Consider the following 22,790-nt stretch of genomic DNA (forward strand, 5'->3'; position numbering starts at 1 on the left):
TACAAGTTTTTGTTTTGTTTTTTCATTTTGTGATTCCAGTGTGTGATTTCAGAGTAACAACAAAATAAAAGCATCTGATGATTTTCATGGCTCCCGTTCAGATTGTAGTGCTACATGCACAATTTTAACAAAAACCAATTTCGTCACTTTCGTAACGAAAATAATTAGGACATACGTCAGTGGTTTAAAAGGCGTCGAACTTTTTTTTATCTCGGCTACTTTAATATTCACCAACTTCAGCCAATAGTACCCGGGCTGGGTAATAAGCACGTGCTTAAGACACTATTATTTATTTTCTGACCTCCAAGAACACAACTCACTATAATCGTAACGAAATTAGGACATATATACATCAGTGGTTTAAAAGGCGTCAAACTTTTTTTTTTATCTCGGCTACTTTAATATTCACCAACTTCAGCCAATAGCACCCGGGCTGGGTAATAATCACGTGCTTAAGACACTATTATTTATTTTCTGACCGCCAGGAACACAACTCACTATAATCATTTATTTACAGACGATAGGACATCTGCTAGCAATTCTCTTGTTTTACACTCATCAAGCACAATTTGGAGTGAAATATTTACATTTATATTTCCAACAAGATGGCTCGTCTAATGTGTACAACGTTACGGCAAGCTCAATGTGCTGCAATATACAACGGATTGCAGAATAATACAATGTTACCTGCATTAACGGTCAGCAATAAAGGTAGGTCAACTTTTGATATAGAGTATAAAGGGGTCAGGAGAGGTGGTAAAAACTTATTGTGAATTATTGTAATTTTTACGCCCCTGTTCTCGTTGAACCACTGAGATCATCAAAAAATAACAACCGATATCGTCTATAGTAGAACCTTTATATCCTGGAAGGGGGTTACTCAAATATCCTGGAAGGGGGTTACTTACAAATGACCATTTGGGGTAGCATTTCAGCCCAAAGTATTCTAGCTAGACTATTATTTTGTTCAACCGTAGTATTCAGGGTAGTATGGTATGGAATATGTATGGGCCCTTTTTCAAAATGTTCTCAAGTTTGACTGAAAAGTAGGTCAATTAGCCAAAATTGTTTTTACTTTCTCCAACATTTGTGGGTCAAATTTTTTAAAAACTAAGACAATTTATGTTAAAGTTTGCCAAACATTTTGACTTTTGGTATATCGATGGGTCTAATATGGGTCCACTATACAGATACCAAACTGTAGAACTTTACAGAAACTAGAAATGCCCGTAAAATGCCTGTACAGTACAGGTGCCGGGTACAGGTGTCAAGATGACATATCTATACTGTGGCAAGTACACGTTTGAGTGTTGACCAATGCGAACTTTTTAAGACTGGGTTCACCAAACTATTAGGCTACGGGATTTTTACAGAACCCAATGTGTTCACTGGTGTTGTACCTGTAACCTTTGAGAGAAATTATAAACTTAGCATAATTTTATGTCGTAATAGGCTTACCAACAGTCGTTGGGAACTAGCAATCTGTGGAGATAAAGAATAAAGCTAGGAAGCATGATCCTTTCAGGTTTTGTAAAATTAATGAACTTTGTTTAAAAAAAACAAAGTATGGTTGCACGTGTACATGAAGACCTGAGCGCAAGAAGACCGTAAGTCCACTTGGCCCCTCAACATGTATACACTTAAGTTGCGTATAGTTTTGTATAGTTTGGTAATGTTTTATACATGTTCAGGGGCCAAAACAAATCTTTCACAACCTTTCATGATGTTTTCACCCTGGAACATGTATTAAACATTATAAAACCCTAAGAAACTGTACGTAACTTTCGTGTATACATGTTGAGGGGCCAAGTGGACTTACGGTCTTCTTGCGCTCTGGTCTTCACATGTTGACGAGGTAACCAAACTTTTGTAATCGAAGAGGCAGCGAGTGAACTTTTCATTAAGAACGCAGTGTTAGACAGGTTTTAAGCAAGCGTGTAGCGAATATAAATTTACAGTTCATTTGAGACCTAATCTGCTGCTCCCTCTGGGTACTCCACTGGGTTACTTTTTTATGTTTTAACTCTCTCCACGCGGGTGTCGACTGCAGACGACAAGTTATAAAAAAAAAATCAAAATTTCAAAAATTTCAGAATTGTAAATTTTCATTACCATATTTGGAATCAACATGAAAAATGCATTAAAATGAGTACAAACAAGCCCAGTATTGGTTCAGTGGTTCCTTAGATAGCTCTTGATATTTTGAGAGAATATCTCAAAACTTGGACTTTTTATGTTTAAGCTTATGGCTAGCAGGCATAGCATTAAATGCAATAAAAGTTCGTTCAGACAAAGGTTAGCAAACTTTTCTTTTATTTACCGGTTAACAAACTTTTGCTTTATTTACCGAAGACCGAATCAGGTCATCTATGGTCAGGTATACCAATATATGTATGTATATTTATTTATAGGAAAAGATAAGATTTTTTTGATAACATATGTATATTTGTTTTGTGTGGATAACTTTTAATTATATCCTTATCTGTTGGAATAAAATAAAGTTCGTTGACTACAGACTGTAACATTAAAAATTATACAAATGCAATTTTGCTTTTTAGAAAAAAAAAATTAAAAATACCATGGCAACAATGTTATATGCTTTGGAATCAGTAACATCTTGGCTAACATAAAAACTTTACCTGGTTTCTTTACTAGTTTGGCCTCAAACGATAATGCTTCATTGCTAGTAACTAATATAAATCGTCCAGAAACCAAGTTGGGCTACTTTTGACATTTTCGCGCATATCAAGCTTGCATCTATATATACCATCTCGTAAAATTGACTTTCATGATTAGCAATTGAATATATGAATACAAAAGCCACCTAAGTCCATACTTTGGCCAAATTGAGTTAAGCATGGGAAAGTGTTGCTATACATAGGCCTCTCATATGTTTGAAAGAACAACTAAAATTCATCCTCTGTGTCTATTGAGCATGTGAAAAATAGCATGTATAAAAGAATCAACCCAAGTCCATGATTTGAGTCTTGTAACACATTGATTGAAATCCAGTATGTATACAAGTCCACTTGTAACATCTTCATTGCTGGAGAGTGACTTTTGAAAACCAAATTGGTTTAATCAAGGAAAGTGTGTGGTTTATATTACATGGCAGAATGCTTATCAACATTATACATAACTGTGTGCTTTATTTTGTATTATCTTACTAGTGGTAATCTCATTCCAACGTTGTTGTCTTTGTATATGATTCAAAAAACCACCCAAGTCCAAAATTTAAAATGAACCCTACAAAGTCCCTGAAATGCTAATCGTCATACTTTATACAGTTTAATCCACTCATTTGCACGTAAAACTTACCATATTGACCAGGTAAATCTAACTTAAGGAATTAAAATGATACACAGGTTTTTCTCTTCCCATGGACTTGGGTGGGTTTTGTATTCATGTATTCAATTGCATTTTTGCTTTTTAGAGAAAAAAATAAAAGGAGTCATGGCGCGTGGTTCAGTTGAATTTGGCTAACAGAAAAAAACTTTACTTGCTTCATTCTTAGTTTAGGTTCGAACGCTATATATGCCCGATTTTACTTAATCGCCCGAGTTGGGCCACTTTTTGCAAATTCGCACATTCGCAAGTTTGTAACGGGTAAAACCATCTTTCATCCTTATCGTCAACGATTTCAAAACAAAGGCAAAGGATTTCATGTTTTTTTGTATTAGTTAATGAATAATAATTATGATATTTATATCAAATTTATGAATTCAAATACCACACTTCAAATGCGACATTGTTTGAAATTACCCATCAAAAAGATAGCAACTATTTTAAACTGTCGCGATTTCGTAGTTCACAGAATCTTGTGAATGGTAGTTAGCTTTGACAAAAATTGCATTGATCATTTCATAGCAAGTGTAGAAGAATTCCAATATCACAGGTATATTTTTGCAGGTCCTGAGGTTCTTGAGTTAAGTTGTAAAGAGGACTGAAACAACAACACTTTTGTGAAAAGTACATACTTCATTAACAACTATAAATTAAGAAAGTTTTCAAAGTACATGATTTGTAGAAGTGTTATTTTTCAATAATATATTGATTTAGACAATGAAATTCGATTTTTTTTGGTCTACTTCGACCAATAATACCTCGTCTACCCTTAAGAGCTAGCACCGACCAGATCGTTCATGATTCAACTCCCTTGGAAGCTATTTTAGGACTACTTTACGCAATTGACCATTTCTTCGCTTGTAGACCATCGATTTTATTGAAATGATTAATACTATAATGATATCAATCTATTTCTAATGATATAAATCTATTTCTAGCACATTAAGTACATGACACATGACTGTCCTATCAATGATCATTATCATGGAAGTTAAATATTCCTTTAGATTAGGCCAAAAAAAAAAATTGTCGTGTTGCCCTCAACCGTCCTACCCTAAATCCTGAAAAATCAGGGTCGCATTTTTTTTTTTTTTTTTTTTTTTTTTTTGGAATGATGATTTTTACAGATTTGTTCAAAAACTCAATGTTTTTCACTTAAAATTAATATTTTATTGTAAGACTAGTCTTTAATTGTTGTCTAACAGGTATCCAGAAGTCAAAATTGAGGGGATTTTAAAACTGAAGGTTTAAAAAAAAAAAAAAAAAAAGAAAAAAAAAATAATAATCCGACCACTTGAGGGCAACACAACAATATTTTTTTTGGCCTTATATCGAAGGGTTTATCAAGAAGGACATTTTTGTATAGCTGCCAGGTGTCACTTTTTTAGATTATCACTCATAGTAGAATGTCGAAATGGTCAAATGTTTGTAGGGCAGCTATTACAGATGTCGTGCCTTAAACACTGTATTTATGTTTATGTATTCATTATTTTTTATATTATGGGCAGTGATGGGGATGCCGTCACACGTCAAATGAAATGTACACTCTTTTAAATAAAAATTACTCAATATTAGTAAAAGAAATATTGAATAAATTGTACTTTATCCAATTATTTATTAAAAATTGACTCAATATTGAGTAAGTGATTACTAAATGTTTGCTCTTTTCCCCTTTTTTAGTCATATTGAGTAATCAAAATGCGGTTACTTTTGTACATGTAACTATTTTAGGACTCCCTAGTATAAACTTTTGAAATTGATTAACCATAAATGTTGCAAATGACATACGACGAGATTCCAATGATAACCCACCTCTACTCATGGCCTGATAGTGAATATCTGATCATTGCGCGAGTGGGTCTATACTACTTAGTAGGGCCTATATTATGAGATACCGAAACGCGGCAGCACCAGGGTAGACCGATTAATGGAATGCTGCTAATTCCCTACTCTTTACGAAATTCACTGCTGAGATACACAATGATACATGTACAGGTATTGCCCTTTGCCAGACTGACGAAACGTCCCCTCCAAAAGACGAAGCATTCTCGTTGTTCTCACAAGCCAAAATATAATGGGGAACAGAGTTCCATTTGAAGCGGCACCACTGAAGCGGCACCTAATTTTTTCAATCTTGTGTCATGTGTGTGTACGAACGAATTCCCTAGTTTTTTTTTGCAGATATTTTCTCACAACATCAAGAACTATCTTAAAAGAACCAACGAACAAACTATTATTGTTTGTACTCATGTTCATGTATTTTTTATGCTCATTCCAAATATGGTTATGGAAATGTACAATTCTGAAATTGTTTAATATTTGAAGAAAGTTGGGAAATTTTCGTTTGCAGTCGACATCCGCGTGGAAAATGTTAACATTATTGTCGTTCATAATCTTCTTTTCATGTGTATTTTCAGGCCATAATACAATACCTACACATTGTCTTCGACATTCGAGCAGCAAACAAGGACAATGTCCTTTTACATCTTCACGAAGTAAAAGTTCGGCAGCAGCAGCTTTTGCTGCTCCCATCGAAGACATTGCACATCTTACCCATGATGGTTCAGTAAAGGATTTTGAAGAGCTACCGATGCCGGGAGGCTACAGTAAAGGCTTCATGGGATCCGTAGCTCCGTTGGTTCATGCATTGAAACATGGTGCATTTTCCAAACCACACGAGTATCAAAGTTATACAGGAAAGGAACTAGGCCCCATATATAGGTAAGAATAGAGATCTCTTCAGTCCTGTCTGTTCCTTTTAAAGGGTCCGGGGACCAGGCTAAGTTTAAGTGACCGTGTAGTAAATATTAAACGGGCACAAGATCAGTGCAATGACGGATGAGACGCGCGTTAAAAAGTGTTCCTTTTAGCTGTTTAGCCAACTAAAGAAAAGGTAACGATTCACGTTGCCAGATATAAAGTTGGTGAATATGCAGCGCTATAAGCTGAAGTTTTAGTAATTATAATGCAGCAATGAATGACATCAGAAGTTCTGCCTGTTTGTTCACTGTTGTTGGTAGTGATAAAGTTTTTAGCTACATAATAGTGTTTTATTTAAAGTTTATCATTTATTAACTTTTTAAATTTTTTATTAAACAGGCAAAGATATAGTGGTGGCTGGATGGTGGTATTATCAGACCCAAATGATATTGAAACAGCGTTTCGCCATGTTGGTAAACACCCTCGACGACCAATAATTCAGCCTTGGGTACACCATAGGAAAGAAGCTAATATGGAACTCGGATTGATAACCTGGTGAGGGAAGTTATCATCATCATTATCGTCATAATCATCGTCATCATTATCATCATCATCGTCATCGTCATCTTCATCATCATAATCATAATCATTATCATCATCATCATCATCATCATCATCATCATCATTATCATCATAATTATTATTATCATCATCATCATCATCATCATCATCATTTAGTATCATCATCATCTTAATAATAATGCGGGCAGATCAGATGATATCATTCTTATTCTCACGTCTATGACACGTATTTTGAATAATGAAAGAGCAACCTGGTTTTTGGTGATAAACCAGGTTTTTCGATCGATAAACCTAGTTTCTTAATTCGAAAACCAAGTTTTTCGATTTGAGAAGCAAAGTTTTTTGAAAAACTTGGTTTCTCGGCCACGAAATCTGGTTTTTCGATCGAGACCACCAGGTTTTTCAAAAACCTAGCTTTTCGATCTGAAAAAAACCCACGTTTATTGATTCGAAAAGCAAAGTTTTTGAAAAATTTGATTTCTCTAGCGATAAACTTAATTTTTCGCCGATAAACCTGGTTCCTCAATCATGTTCAATAGTGAGATTATTTTTTGATTTTTACGTTTCTTTTCGATAGTGATGGAGAAGATTGGCAACGATTACGATCGGCAGTGAGTAAAGGAATCCTGAGACCCAACGTTGTGGCTAAACACGTCGGTAATATGCACAATATTGCCCTCGAATTCGTTGACAAAGTTAGGGATGTCCGACGTTCTGATGGTGTCATACCTGATATAGAGACTGAACTATACAAGTGGGCCATGGAAAGTAAGTAATAAACTGATACTAGATTATACCAAGTCTGTATTGACATTTTAAAGTAGCCAAAAACAAAATAACTAGCTGGTCTCAAGCAATTGTTGCTGGTGGTACAAGGACGAGTAGCCGGCGCTTTCGGACACCCCATCAACTAAAAAAGATGGATTTTAGCAATACATCATAGTGTTGTTGTTTTTTCCGAACATATACTCTGCCACTCAAAGACCCCTTATTGTTTTCATTTGATCTGTCACCCAAATATTTTGAAAACACAAAGCCAGTTGAAGCCATTGAGAACTAAAAATTCAATGTTTGAGGCTTTTGTGAGATTGTTTTGGCTCTCACCCAAAACCCAATTTATGGTCATGTTTTCACCCAATGCTGCGCTAACTCTCCCCCATATTTCCAACATTTTGCTCTCACCGAATGCTCAAAATTATGCTCGCATCCAATGGTCCCATATCTTTTGTAACTATTGCTCTCACCGAAAGCCCCTTCATGTAAAAGTGTCAGCCTATACCCATTTCATATTGAAGAATACCGGGAGATTGGTCGACAAGAAATAAGTTAATACGGATAAGGCTCAAAATATCATCATGCTCTTTTTATTCTTTACCACTGCCAGTAAAAACTCACAAAAAGTGCACAGCATCATGTAACTACTATTATTACTTATTAGTGGAGTGTTTCTCGAATAATTATGAAATACTGCCGAACTATTCAATGACGTTATGGTCAGAAGAGTCCATAACTTATGGACTCTTCTGAATAGACCAAGTGTTATAAAAACAGATTATAGTGTAATCATGTAACTACTATTATTACTTATTAGTGGAGTGTTTCTCGAATAATTATGAAATACTGCCGAACTATTCAATGACGTTATGGTCAGAAGAGTCCATAACTTATGGACTCTTCTGAATAGACCAAGTGTTATAAAAACAGATTATAGTGTAATCATGTAACTACTATTATTACTTATTAGTGGAGTGTTTCTCGAATAATTATGAAATACTGCCGAACTATTCAATGACGTTATGGTCAGAAGAGTCCATAACTTATGGACTCTTCTGAATAGACCAAGTGTTATAAAAACAGATTATAGTGTAATAACAGGTATATAATCTGAATGATCAGTGGAGTTCCCAGCACTCTGTAAACCCCACTTTGTCTGGTGTCGTCCAGAAAGGCAGTGAGAGGAACCAATCCCCTTTCTAAAAACGTTTAAGTATCAATAATTACTTTATGTTACTATTTCAGCGTCAGTGAAGTTCTTATTTGATCATACATTGGACCTGCTCAAAAAGGAAACATTGATAGCAGAGAACGAGGTTTTCTTTGACGCCCTCCGTGTGATTACCTTCAAGTCATTTTATCTCCTGATGTTACCAGAATCTGTCTTTAAGTACATACCAGCAAAAGTGAATCCACTCCATCAGACAAACAAAGCCTGGGATCAAGTGTTGCATCTTGGTGAGTGACATGTTTTGAATTTATATCACTGGGATCCACAACATCATGTTTATCTATCAGGGCACAGTTCTTTAACCACAATACATTTGTACATTTATTGAATGACCTTAGAAATTTTGGGTACAAAAACGCATACTCTGCAATTTGAGGTCAAATTTTGCAGTATGAGTGTTTAGTTAAGGTTATTAAACTATGCCACTGGGATGAGGCTATTGTGGTCCATAGTGTATGCGACTGGGTTTTTGACAAATTGCTCCAAAAGTTGACAAAAAAGGGACTCAGGGAAAAAAGAAATATACTGAGTAACCATCTGCTTAAAAACATTGAAAAAATAGCACTTTTCCTATATTTTGAAATATTTAGAAAAAGCTTCCCTCTTCTAGCACGGCTGTTTGATGTATATAGATTTGGCTTCATTATTAACTAAATGCAAACTATAGATGGCGCTATTTATCCTAAATCATATTTCTTTATTTGCAAGGGGTAGGTGATTAATACCGCCATTAAAACAGCTGGAATAGGTGAAACAAGCAACAACCGTGCTAAACCAGTTTTCTGAAATTTGCGACCCAAATCTAAACCAAATAGCTCGGAAACATGGAAAATGTCATCTAACTCTGTTACACATCGTAACACATGGACACATCCCACCGCCACTTCTCCACTAAGAACCCATTGCAGTCCATCACTACTTTTGCCACACAGTAAAACGTGTAAATAAACATACATCATTCATCACATAATTGTGTATACCCCACACATAGCCTACATCATACGAGGTGTACAGTGTTGAGTCTCATCTTGATGATATATGTAGCGCGATAAAAAGATAATTATAAATAAAAAAATAAAAAAATATTAACTAACTTCCTCTCGTATTTTTCCTTCAATGTCAGGCAAAAAATATTTGGATGAGAAAATGAGTTCTCTTGCCCGAAAAGCAGTCAGAGCAGAAGAACTTGATGATGGCACATTTGTCGCATTCCTGGTGATGCAAGACAAGTTAACACCTGAAGAAATATATAGTGTCGTTGGAGAAATCCTCGTTGCATCTGTAGATACAGTAAGTATAATTATCATCAAGTGCACCGACCATGATGGGGGGATCTGATTGGAAGGAACAAGCCGTTTTTCGGCAATTTTCCTATGGGATTTTAAAAAATTTCCCCCCCCCGTGCCCCTATGACGCTACGCCACTGTAGTCGCTACTGGTTTACTTTCGAGGCCTGGGTTCGATCACCGATGATGCTCGTAACAACTTCTGGGGCATTAGCATGAGGAAAAGATAGATCTATAGATTTACTGCGTCCTTCACTCTCCGACGGAACGCTCAATGCGTCGGATAACATGTGAACCAATATGTGAGTGGACACTACGAATGATCCGTAAACTCAGCAAATTGTATTCTGAGATACAGTGCAAAATGTGCGTGATGGTCGTATTCATAGGTGTCTCAATTAGGCGCGACATGTTTCTCATTTGATAACGTTTAAACCAATCAATAATCCTATTGCTGAAGAGGATAATAATCTTCTACATATAGAATCATTAAATAGCTCTAGTCTTTGCTTGCTTTGGCTAAATCCTGTTCAAGTGGTGGGTTATAATTGCATTGTATTTTGTCTAGGTATGTATAACCAACAATAACAATAAGAGGACATTCCTGAACCTCGTTGACTTGGGGATGATTTGAAATGACTGCCAATTATGACTTTATTACAATCAATGTGGAAAAAGAGACACGTGTAGAACCGAAAAAAGGTACAATTTTGTTGAAGGAGCAGAGTTCAACAAACCATAACCCCGCTTCTGGATATCGTTTGAAGTCAAATGATATACTATTTTAAAGCTCATGATATATATTTTCTAAACACGAAATAAAAAAAAATGACCGGGGCCGATTTTACGGCTGATTCGTAGTGTCCAGTCACATATTTAGTTAAATATCACTTTCACCAAACAATAAAGCAAATATTGTGACCAACCATCGATAAAAGATGTAAATTTTAACATTTATCTATTTCACTATCTTTTGAAACATTTATTAGACAGCATATACGACATCATGGGCTATCCATCTGCTCTCTAAGAACCCAAATGCACAAGAAAAACTGTATGAAGAAGTACAACGTGTAATACCAGCTGGCACTACTCCAGTACGGGAACAAATCGATAACATGCCATATTTGAAAGCAGTCGTTAAGGAAACACAGAGGTATTTAGAATTAGCTAGAAATTTAACATCTGACCCAAAAAGATCTTTATTCGTCCGTGTATTATTATCAGGCAAAGTAATTGTTATTTTCATGACGGCAGTTTGAGAAACAATCAAAATATTAAGTGATATAATAAATGCCTCAAAGGTGAAAACGTTTTACAAGGCATAAAAAACCAATGATCGAAATAATGCAAGCAAATTATACACAAGAAACACACACATTCAAATAAAGAAAGTGCAATACCACTTGTGTAAGGAAAAGAATTTTTGCGAGATTACATCGTAAGAGACGAAACATAATCTCAAAGTTCTAGTATATGGGACCAGTTAGCAAATTATGGGCTGTGCAATTTTGTTCCCTATGGGTGGACACAAATAGGAGGGAAGAAGAAAAGGAGGGGAGATTTGTGGAAATCAAAAAGATACGCACCTTTAAACCAATCAGGGTTTGCCATTTGGGTTCTCAAAAATGCTAAGGGAGAGACTATTAGATGCCAGGCAGAGGCCGAAAAGATTTTTTGGTATGCCGATGGGTGATGGGGGTGTAAGATTGTTTTGGCATGCCGAGAGGGGAGGCAAACATGTTTTGGCAGGCCATTTTGACATTTTTCTTTGGGACAGAAAATTATCATATCTAATACTACACGACCCTACCTGGGCCTTAACCAAAGTCTACATTTTCACTTCACAACGTGACGGAGTTACCCTGTGGTTTTATATCGGTCACTGAAATGACCACGTAAACTTAAACAGGTTGTTTAACACGACCCAGACAGGCCAATGTGTAATACAAGATAGAGATCTTCGACTGAGACATGTGGTTGTCTACCATCGATTTAATTGGCTGACAAAAGATGGTGAAATATTGCATATCATTAGAGACACAGTAACGTAACTAATGTCAGGTCAAGAGATCACTTCTAATTATTGAAGTAGGATTGAGGAAATAAAATAAATATATGTCCATTTTTCAGACTATATCCAATTACAATAGCAACGGCAAGGATTCTTGAAGACGATATCGTTATTGGAGGATATAATATACCTAAAGGGGTAAGTATTACAAATGGAGATTTCGCATTAATTTTTCACGACACTATCATACTTCTGTTTATGCGATTACGTACTCATATTTTACTGGTACATCAATGTTTACAAAACCTTGTTATATTTTTTTAATGGAGACACTGGGCCTTTTTATGTTTTCGGTTTTCTAGCCCCATAAACATTGGAATCGAGATAAAATGTATTCTGGATAGATTGCATATATACATGATGCAGTCATGTCTACAGTAGAATTCATCTCGACCTTTGCAGGACTTAAACCCCATTAAAAGCTATTAAACCAAGATAACACTCATTGAAGCAGCTCAACTGATTAAATCAGATCTTCTCTGGTTGTGCACAAGTGTCTGTTTTCAATGTGCGACATCACAATAAAGCTGGTATTATAGCTTCAGTTGGGTAACCGATTATAAAGGAAACGAAAGGAAACAATGGTATGTGTACTTTTGTTCACGACATGAGACAAAGACCTGCTTTTTGATAACCAGCATTCTTCAAAATGAGCAACATAATGATTGTTGACTTAACACGGTTTGGAAATAATTTCTTCATATTTTTGGTGTTATCTGTCGTTTACATATCCTTCCTAAAACACAAAAGTGCGACCCTCTCCAAACATCTAAATTAGCTAAAAATTAGGGACATGTTACAAAACTATATTTTCTAGAACCTATTTAGAATAGTTAAAATGTAGCTTATACCCTTTTTTAGTGGCATCCTTCAGAAGTGAGCGGTCCGATACTAATATTTTCGGTCAAATCTCCATTCAATTAACACGGGGAGTTGGCTAGCTATGCCTTGCCCTCACTCATATTTTACAAAAGTGCGACTATTTCTGAACATCTAACCTAGCTGTAATTTTAGGTCATGTTAGAGAAATATATTTGCTAGAAGTTTGGAGAATAGCTAAAATATTGGCTGGTTATTTTTCACACAGTGATGTTAACTAGGCATGTGCCCATTCTTCCAACGTACATCATTTGTAGAGGTCACGCGTCAATGGTGAGAGCACTGTGTATTGTGTATAGGAAAACGGACAGTAACTGCAGTATGACTGAACAAATTTGCCTTGTTTTTTACACATCCAAACCACCAAAAAAACATGCCAACGACAACTGGACTTCACTAAAAGTGATGAACTAATACAAGAAACCAAAAGCATTGTTTTGCAAAACCGAAAATATGGAAAGGTCCAATTTTCGACAACATATTCCCCTTTTTGTAACTTTCAGTGTAACATTTCTGTATGTCTTTCTTCTCTCCTTCCTCAGACACAAATTCAGACAAATTTCTACTCGGCGTGTCGTAGAGAGGATGTTTTTGATGATGCAGAGGAATTCCATCCAGACCGATGGCTTGAGCATGCGCATGACAAGACATATCATCCTTTTGCTTCCATGCCATTTGGTCATGGAACCCGGATGTGCGTCGGTAAGTTTTCTTGAATAACAAAGTATATTCAATAAGTTGGTGATACCCTCGCTAAAATATTGCGTGATTTAACATAACAATATAATAAAACGTTCTGCATATATTATAGTAATATTCATTAGAGAATGGATTTGGAGAAAACTTTCTGATAATTACAAACACTCGCTGAACACCGGGGCTGAGCAGCAAGACCGTCCCTCTAAGCTTTTAATCCGATAAGCTGATTATATATTTGTTTTCATGAATTGGAAGACTTTCTTTGATGTATTACTGAGCTCAATCATATGAAATTACTGGAGCGTGAGCCACCCAGGCTGGTGGCTCAGCATAGTATTTTATTAACAGAAGGTTTTCTCCAAATTCGTTTCCTAATGTGTATGATCCCGATTCATCATCGGTTTTTAATCCAACTTACTTTGATGCATTTGGCCACAATTAATGTACCAATTCGGTCTTACAAACTTTGAAAGAAGTTGGGTGCAAAATATTAAACCGCTCGACTTGATGCGAACCAAGCGTAACAAAATGATGATGATGAATGATGCTAATAACAACAGTGATCAGGCTTTTAACAAAACACAATAAAAAAATAAAACGTGTAGTGCTATGAAAAATATGCGAAATAATTTATGTTCTGTGTAATTCTTCTACATATAGGTCGTCGAGTGGCACAACAAGAGATGTATCTAGTGTTAGCTGAGGTAAGATAATTGTTATGGCTAAAAGATTGAAAAAGTTGTAGGTTATTACTAAAAATGAGTTCATATAACTTTAATGATGTTCCTATGTTGCGGTTGCTGCTGACTTTCAGTGGCGGCAATACTCATGTACTAGTTTGCCCCTCCCTCACTTTTAAGGCAAAAACCCCAAAAAATTACAAAGAAGCTACTTTTTGAGGCAGTTTTGTGTAAATTTGTTGTTTTTGCCTCCCCTAAATTATCCCGGCGCTGCCACTGCTGATTATGATATTTACGATGACGAAAACGACGACGATAACTGTGATGCAAATGTTATGCAAGTTGTTGATGCTGCTGCTAATCATCAACATCATCATCATCATTATCATCATCATCATCATCATCATCATCATCATCATCATCATCATCGTCGTCATGGTGATATAAGATAAATAATTTTGTTGTCATTGTTGTTGTTGGTTTTCACCATAATGACAACGACAAAGACGGCGAAGAAGATGATGACGATGATGATGATGATGATAATGATTATAATACTGATGAAGATCAAAAATGGTCGATTTTGATGAAGATGATGATGATGGTGATGATGATGATGATGATGATGATGATGATGATGATGATGATAACTTCGATCCTAGAAAAAGCTGCTACTACGACAACTACAAGTTCCATAGCTCGTCATAGCCTCGGGGTCATAGCATAATTTATAACGAAATTACATTTTGTTTTGTTTCTTTACAGACTGTAAGAAATTTCAAAATCGTGCCCTCAAGATCTGACGTGACATCTACATGTGGTATTATCATTAATCCAGAAACATCGATTGAACCCAAATTGATAGATCGAGTATAAAATGGACATAGCAGAGGAACCGTTGTATTGCTGAAAACGATTTTCTGAAATATCTTGAACTATTGGTACTTCATCTCCGAAAATTTCAAGAAGCCTAACCGTGTATAATGACACTAAGAACACAAATGTACTTTCTATGTGTAACCACCGTTCGAGTTTCATAATTTACATTTAATGTGGTTAAGTTGAAGTGGATGTACCGTGTCTTGCCATTCTCAGAGTGCAATGCTTATGGCATTACTCTAAGATGAACACACTCGCGCCCTTATATAGGTTGGAGATGTCATCTTTCTTTATGTAGAAGTTTAGTAGAGGTTTCTTTTTTAATACTTGTGGCAAAAGTTTGTCTTCTCTGCAGAGAACTTTGCACAAGGACATGGTCGGCGGGAAGAATTGAACCGGGGGAGGAGCACTCACTAAAAATGGGTGACGGCGTTGTGCGGCTACAAATTTCTGATAATGAATGGCCCCGTTTGTCCTCAAAAATTCACTGAATATATCATCAAATTGTTTCACCATTCTCACGGAAAGACCCCTTTAGGCTTTCTCTCCCAAACCTTTTTTGGTATCAAATCAGTCTTACCGATAGACACATACTTCAAACTGGTATCCGCACATACCCGTCACTTCTAAAGTCGAATGCCTCCCCACCCCCTCACAACAACCCCGCCCCACGGGGGAAGAATAGAGGATAAAAGAACGGAGGATACCGTCTACCACATGCAGGCAAATAGTGTTTTTGATGAAAGCTAAATTAATACGAAACAGCCGTTGATATGCCGACAAAATAGATCGGTCTTTATACAATAATCCTTTTTTTGTATAATTATTCTTGTATCGCTCATTTATTTGCTCAAACTCTATAATGATATAATTTTGTCGATGGATGGCGCCTGGATTAGCTTTCATCAAAAGCACTATACATGCTTTGCAACTAACACTTTGCCAAAATATCCTTACTCATTCTAAATAAAGAATAACATGAATTTACATCAAATGAAAACGGGAAACTGTTTTAAAATATTGAATTCATATTTTAATACTCAACTCAGTTTGATTCAGTATGTTTCACAGCCATTTATACTGAACAAATGTTTTATTGATATTATATTATTATTTCTCCTGTACATTTGTATAAAGTATTTACTTAAAGTTGATGAGTCTCACAAGAGACAAGAAGAGCAAAAACATGATGTTTATAACATCTGTGAAAGCAAAATAGTTTGAAAAGCACTTTCTATATAATGTGTTTTTGTTTATCATAACAGCATCTGGGCCAATATTTGTAACTTTGTAAAATACAATAAATATATGTATATGAAGGATATTATATAATAGTCCGAACTTTCTTGTAAAAATGACCTAGATATGTTTATTTGTATCTTTTAATATGATCAGGGACGTCAATAATTCCCCCGGAAGGGGTTCTCCCTGATTGAAGGTATACGGGAATGTGCCACGGTTTTGGGGTACATTTCAGCGATCTTGGTATATCGATGGGTGGGTTTTCAGTGGAGACCAGTGCGCATTTTGGCCAAAGTGCCCTTAAAAGCGCCCAATTAGGGCACATTTGGGTGACTTTTGAGTGCTTTTTTTTTAAATTGGTATATTGATGGGTAGCAAAAACAGTAAAAAGTAGGTATAGAGAAAGTCAGCATCCGAAAGTCTACGTGGCACATCCCCGTAAAATTATTTTCGAAGACCCCCCACCCGGGATAATTTCACAAGTGCCAAATAAAAATCATGGTTATTACTGTAGAAACCTATGTTGGGCCATACCACTATCCCCCCTCTCTAAACGTGAATTTGATAGGCGGGCCTACCCTCGGGTAAGGGCGTGTATTAACAATGTGTATCCTTCAAATAAGCGAAAAGGATGACTCTATGATTACGGCAAGTTATTTGGGTGTACACACAAGCGTCTCAGTATGTCGGGATTAACCCCTCTCTTCATAGATCGAGAAGTGTGTCATCAACAGTGGCGGCGCCATGGGAGGGATTGCTCAATAGCGTATCCCTTGGGGTGGGGGTAGTGGACACAGGGGGACATTGTGCTCCCCTGACAAAACCATCGGAAAGGCAATGTAAAAAAAAAAAAGGGGGGGGCAAAATTCATCCGGGGCGGGGACAAAAGAATGTACATTGTTCAAATTAAGTCCTTTTGGAAGCTGGAAGACTTTCGTACAGTCACTCTACGCTTTAAGTATCATATATCCCACCGCTTAAACCAAATTGATGCAACCGGGAAATTGCTTTCACCCGAAATATTTATTTATACACCCAGTCAAAACATCTCTCATTATTACGAGCATTTCCACTTTTGCGCAAAACCGTCACTGGTTTATCAACACATTGGAATGATCCGCGTAAGGCGAATGAGAATGTTCCCGGGGGTCATTTAGCATGTACTGCCTTGATGGTCAGGCTGGAATTAGCCAGGGGAATTAGGCTATTCATACGTCGTTTTCTTAGATTTATACTTTCCTTGTACCATGAAACAGATGAACCCTTGTATAGAGTAAGGGTAACCGTAAGGGCTGTGCAGTTTTGAGCTCTGGTGGAGGTTAAAATAAGGGGGCTGTATAAAAATGTTCTGGCAAGCCAAAGGCTGAAAGGGGTATTTCTTGCCATGTCGAAGGGGGAGTGGGAGTGATTTTGGGACCTTTTCATTAAGACGCTCTAAAAAAGGCTTGAGACAGTGCATAAACGTTCAAATCTGCAAAATTACCTGCTCGCTACATTATTAGCATTATATTTTTATACGCTTGCAGTTTGGGTTCGCAAAAAACTTAGCATGTGCAAAGGGGGATTAGCAAAATATTTTTGGCAGGCCGAGAGGGGGAGGCAAAGATTTTTGGCAAACCGAGAGTGGGGAGCTCATGATTATTGCACAGCCCCTATCAAAATAGAGTCAATATGAGTCCAGCCACTATGTCAAACATGCTATACTTAAGGGAGTTATCCTCTTCAAGAAGCTGAACGGAGCCATAATGACCCCTTCGAAGAACAACATAATATGAGAAATCTACGTACAAGAGACTCATGTAACTGACTTCGTTTTACAAAATGCATCATTCTTTATTAAAAATACGTTATGTTACACAGCAACAAAATATTATACAAAATACAAACTTGACGTCTCACACAGATAGTCCACAATAATTTGCGACACTTGGCTTCATGCAATTTTCAGCCCATTGTACTCATTGACGTTTCTAGTTCGAATATTTACGGCAGCAACTGAGATAATTAAGTGCGTTGCCAGGCCGGGCAATAATTTTCAGGGATATAATGGGGAAGGCAAAGAGCAACTACCAAAATGGTGAAAAAATGACATATGGGGACGAAAATTAGGATTTGTCCCCTCACAAGTGGCATGAAATGAAAAGTGGCATGCGTTACATAATCATCAGTTTCTTTAAAACCACTTTTCTCAAAAAAAATTGAGCTTTTAAATCCACTGGATACCTCTGGCTACGTAATGTTTATGTACAAAACATTTCTTGCAGAATAATTCGTTTAGCAAAAATATCGTCAAATTTGAATTACAATTACAGTGGCATATTCAGTAGTGTAATACACGTAATCATGCATAACTTACTAACACAAAATCGAAATCAACTGAAATTTTGAGAATTATCTTTTTTCGTAGACTGAAATATCATTAAAAAAAGGGTGCTAGAATCCCGAATACCCCTTTAACCGAATCGAATGCAATTAACACTAATATTTAGGAAATAGATTACGAAACCTTACATGCACATTTTGTGATTCCAGCTTGTACTTTCGGAGTAATAAAAATAAAGCATTTGGTAATTTTTTATTGGAACACACTGTTTATGGTATCTGCTCACTGGGAATCCACGAAAAAAGGTAATTCGCAATTTGTTTACTTTTTAATCCTAAAACATTTTTGTAAAATGGGCTATTCCATCTGAATCTATTCACCCCCAATGGAAGACATTACCATATATCACTTCTTCCACATGATAAGTTGCAGGTGGAACAATTAAAGCAACGCACAGTTGATGCTCACCACAAGGATCATAACATCTCTGCAGTGCTTAACCAATTCACTTAAAACTTGAAATTGGTAACCTATTAAAATACTATAATAACACGGGTTTATATCATGCCATGCCAATCCGTAGGAATCAAATTCTGCCAAGCCATTGTTTTCTTCCTCGCTGCATGGCAGAGTGCCACTACATGAGGCCCAATTCATAAAAATTTACTTACAATTTGCAACATAAGTAATACACAGGTATCATGCCATGCCAATCGGTAGGAATCAAATAATGCGAGACCATTGTTTTCTTCCCCACTGGCAAAGTGCCATATACCGTAAAACCCCGTCTACAAGGATATACCCAAGAAACGCCCTCAATAAAATTGGTTGCTTGTTGCATTTGGAGTTTGAGCAAATATATACTGGCACTGGGTGGCTATGCATTCCATCTAAGTATGTTGTAACACCAATCAATTGTATTGACATAATAACGACTGTTTCGTATATCAGGATCGTATAGCTCAATTGATAGAGCGTCAGACTTTGGAACTGAAGACATGCTGAAGAGAGCATGGTCCGGGCACCGGTTCCGTTTTTTCATTCTCGTTTAATTTTAACTTTTTGACATGTTCTTTTTATCTTTCTTCAAATGTACCTTTCTACTTTTAATTTTAGGTGCGTTTTTTTTTTTTTTTAGTTTTTTTTATAGTTTTTTTTAGTAATTTTGTGGTTTTATAGAAACTAGTAAAAGCATTTATTCTAAATAATAGCGAAACCCACGGTTAGACAGATGTGTTGTAACTACTTGTCTGTCCTCGTCTTTGCAGTAAAAACCTATGTTGCACCTTTGTGCCATCCCAATTCTTGAGGTAGGGTGCGTTTTTGGCTTAAGCACGATTTTGTTTCTACTTGAAATGAAATCAAAATAAATATTGTTCTGTTGCCACAATTGCAGTTTTTTCAATAAAAAAAAAAATAGATGAGGAATGATAATTATTTCATATTTGAATCTATTGTCCCATCAAGAATAGAGCCCGGGGGGGGGACTCAAGCTTGGTTTTGGTAGGGACGTGCCGCTGAGATTTTGGAAGTGGACCCATAAATATACCAATTTTTCAAGAAATTTGGACCCATTGATATACCAAAAGTCAAAATTTTCGGCCAAATTTAACCAAAATTGTCGTAGTTTTTACAAATTTTCCCAAAATTTTAGGAAAATTTGGAAAATTTTAGCTAGATTACGGAAAAATTGGGCTGTTTTCCGAAAAAATTGAGAAAATTTAGGATTCATATACCAAAATAGGGAAAAAGGGGTCATTGATATACCAGAAGGCTGAAAATGCTACCCATGTTTGCGGCACGTCCCCGTATGGTCATTTGTACTGAGTACCCCCCCGGGGAATAGAGTGTCTTCAAAAACTTCAATCAATTCATCTGACAAAGGAAACTATTCTGGTCATTCAATTTTGTTTCGCTTGCACCTGTTATATCACAGGCGTTGGTAGAGAAGGCACACTTCTCTTGTCTTCACCGAAGTAGTGATGTAAACACTAACATGATTAATTACCATAGCTAGCAATGGACATACACTATTTTTGTTTCACTTGAACCCATACTATAGGCTATTCGCTGTCGATGTGACGTAATTAATCGGATTAACTACCATAGCAATTGATGAATACAATTTCGAATATATAGCCCTGCACTTCATCGTTCACGTGGCACCTATGCATTAAACCATAGTTGTCAAAGAAATGCTAATCACTCGCCATGTAAGATAAGTATTTATGAAAAGAGTGGTATTCAATCTATGTTTGGTGACATACGCGGGTGATTAGTGCAATCTGCTTGATGGTAGTTATTGCGATTATTACGTCACTTCGACAGCGAATTGTAGTATAGACGAATCCAACAAGCCAAGTGATGGTCAGAATTTATTCGGCCATTATACGCTGGTGAAGTTGCGTAATTAATCGGATTAATTACCATAGCAATAGGTGAAAACAATTTTGAACATATCGCGCTGCGCTACAAGCAGGTTACACTCATCACCTGTACTGTGTATGTCTGCAATCATAGATTGAATACAATACTGGTCTTTTCAAAGATCTTACAGGTGCAGCATGATATGGTTCAATGAAGAGGTACCGCCTGAACGTATCAGTGTATAACGCGGTATATTCAAAAATTGTTTTCACCTATTGCTATGGTAGTTAATCCGATTATTACGTAACTTCGCCAGCGTATTGAAATAAAACAGGAGGATGTGAGTTCATAAGGGCAATGTCGGGGATAGGTCACAATCGATGTGGAGAGATGAGAGGTCCGACCAACAGCCATAGCGATTCAACTAATTCCAGCGGACGGTCTGTGGCTAGTAAGGAATCGTCTTTGACCACATGCGCAGATCTGTCTCGTCAGGAAGATATTTAATATCCCGAATTTATAATAGGCCTATGCCTACCAGTTCCATCGTATAACCGATCTGCTAGAGAATATTTGTTACCATGTTTAATAAATTCGTATTTATCGTATAATAAAATGTAGCCAAATGTATATTATGTGTCACACGGTTATCTGCTGAACCACTAGCAGGCTATGTTACCACATCTATGACAATGACAAAGGTGAATTTTGATGATTTTTACGATCGTCCAGATGAGCAAATCACTGAATGGGTCTTTAGTACCCTCCACACCTTATCCAGCCAATATTATATGAATCAAAGAAAAATAAAGAAAATGATAAAATTAAACAAGAAAAAAAGACAAAGAAAAGAAACAATAAAAGAAAAACAATAGAATAAATTAAACTAAATATGAAAAAAAAAATGATCACGAAAGGAGTCTTTAGAAAATGCAAGAAAATATAAATGAAAAGTTTGAACAATATTTTGTTTATAAAAGTTTGTGTGACCGTGATGAGGCTCGAACTCACCATCTTCCGATCTAGAGAACCAAAGTCTTATGCCTTGCCAAGTGAGCTATGCTCGTGAGATGCGAAATAAAGATAAAATAATACATTGTATACCTGCTTGTGTCGGTAAATGATTTGCTCAAATTCCATAATGATATAATATTGTGGAGGGCGCTAGCGTGAAATATGCTATCATCACAGTCGCTTCTATTCCTTATAGACGGGTTTCTACGGTATGAGGCCCAATACATACTTTTTATTCGACATCCCATATTCGATGCAACAAGTATTCCCATTCTATTTCCAGTCATAGTCAACTTTTAACGAATAGTTGTTGCCGTATATTGGATACTATATTTCCACCACACATTCGACATCAAATACATGCATTTATCTGATTTTCGGCAACAAATATCCGTTAGAAAATACAAATGAATTGAAACAGAATGAATAACGAATACTTGTTGAACAAAATAATGATGGACATCGAATATGAATCGATCTTGAGTTCATGATATGCTTTTCTAATGCATGACTGGCTATCATTACAATATTATTACAATTAAGGCAATATTTATAATAACATATCGTCATTAGACAAAATTAATTTTATGCAATATCTTCTTTTCACATTACCATTTATAACATTTATCATTTGGAATGCCTTCGCAGATATTAAAATTAAGATAAGATACAAATATACACACGAAAGTTATATATGGACACAAAAACTGTACAT

General features: G+C 36.2%; 1 protein-coding gene across 1 annotated transcript; it reads left to right on the forward strand.

Annotated features, from left to right (window-relative positions):
* Positions 1-385: 385 nt before the first annotated feature.
* On the forward strand, positions 386-16,439 carry LOC140146785 (1,25-dihydroxyvitamin D(3) 24-hydroxylase, mitochondrial-like). Its single transcript, XM_072168666.1, has 11 exons — positions 386-711; positions 5,763-6,066; positions 6,445-6,600; positions 7,205-7,395; positions 8,647-8,859; positions 9,756-9,922; positions 10,908-11,074; positions 12,052-12,130; positions 13,414-13,573; positions 14,231-14,274; positions 15,016-16,439. The coding sequence occupies exons 1-11, from the start codon at positions 606-608 to the stop codon at positions 15,124-15,126; spliced, it is 1,698 nt and encodes a 565-aa protein (XP_072024767.1). The 5' UTR covers positions 386-605; the 3' UTR covers positions 15,127-16,439.
* Positions 16,440-22,790: the final 6,351 nt, after the last annotated feature.

Source organism: Amphiura filiformis, chromosome 2 (assembly GCF_039555335.1).
Source record: "Amphiura filiformis chromosome 2, Afil_fr2py, whole genome shotgun sequence".
NCBI classification, from domain to species: domain Eukaryota; kingdom Metazoa; phylum Echinodermata; class Ophiuroidea; order Amphilepidida; family Amphiuridae; genus Amphiura; species Amphiura filiformis.

What these genes read in the sequence shown, in the direction of transcription:
- LOC140146785 (XM_072168666.1), top strand. Translation starts at nt 606, where the DNA reads ATGGCTCGTCTAATGTGTACAACGTTACGGCAAGCTCAATGTGCTGCA. An exon ending in GAACTAGGCCCCATATATAG is followed by an intron (nt 6,067 to 6,444) that starts GTAAGAATAGAG and finishes TTTATTAAACAG; the next exon opens with GCAAAGATATAGTGGTGGCT. An exon ending in TGTATCTAGTGTTAGCTGAG is followed by an intron (nt 14,275 to 15,015) that starts GTAAGATAATTG and finishes GTTTCTTTACAG; the next exon opens with ACTGTAAGAAATTTCAAAAT.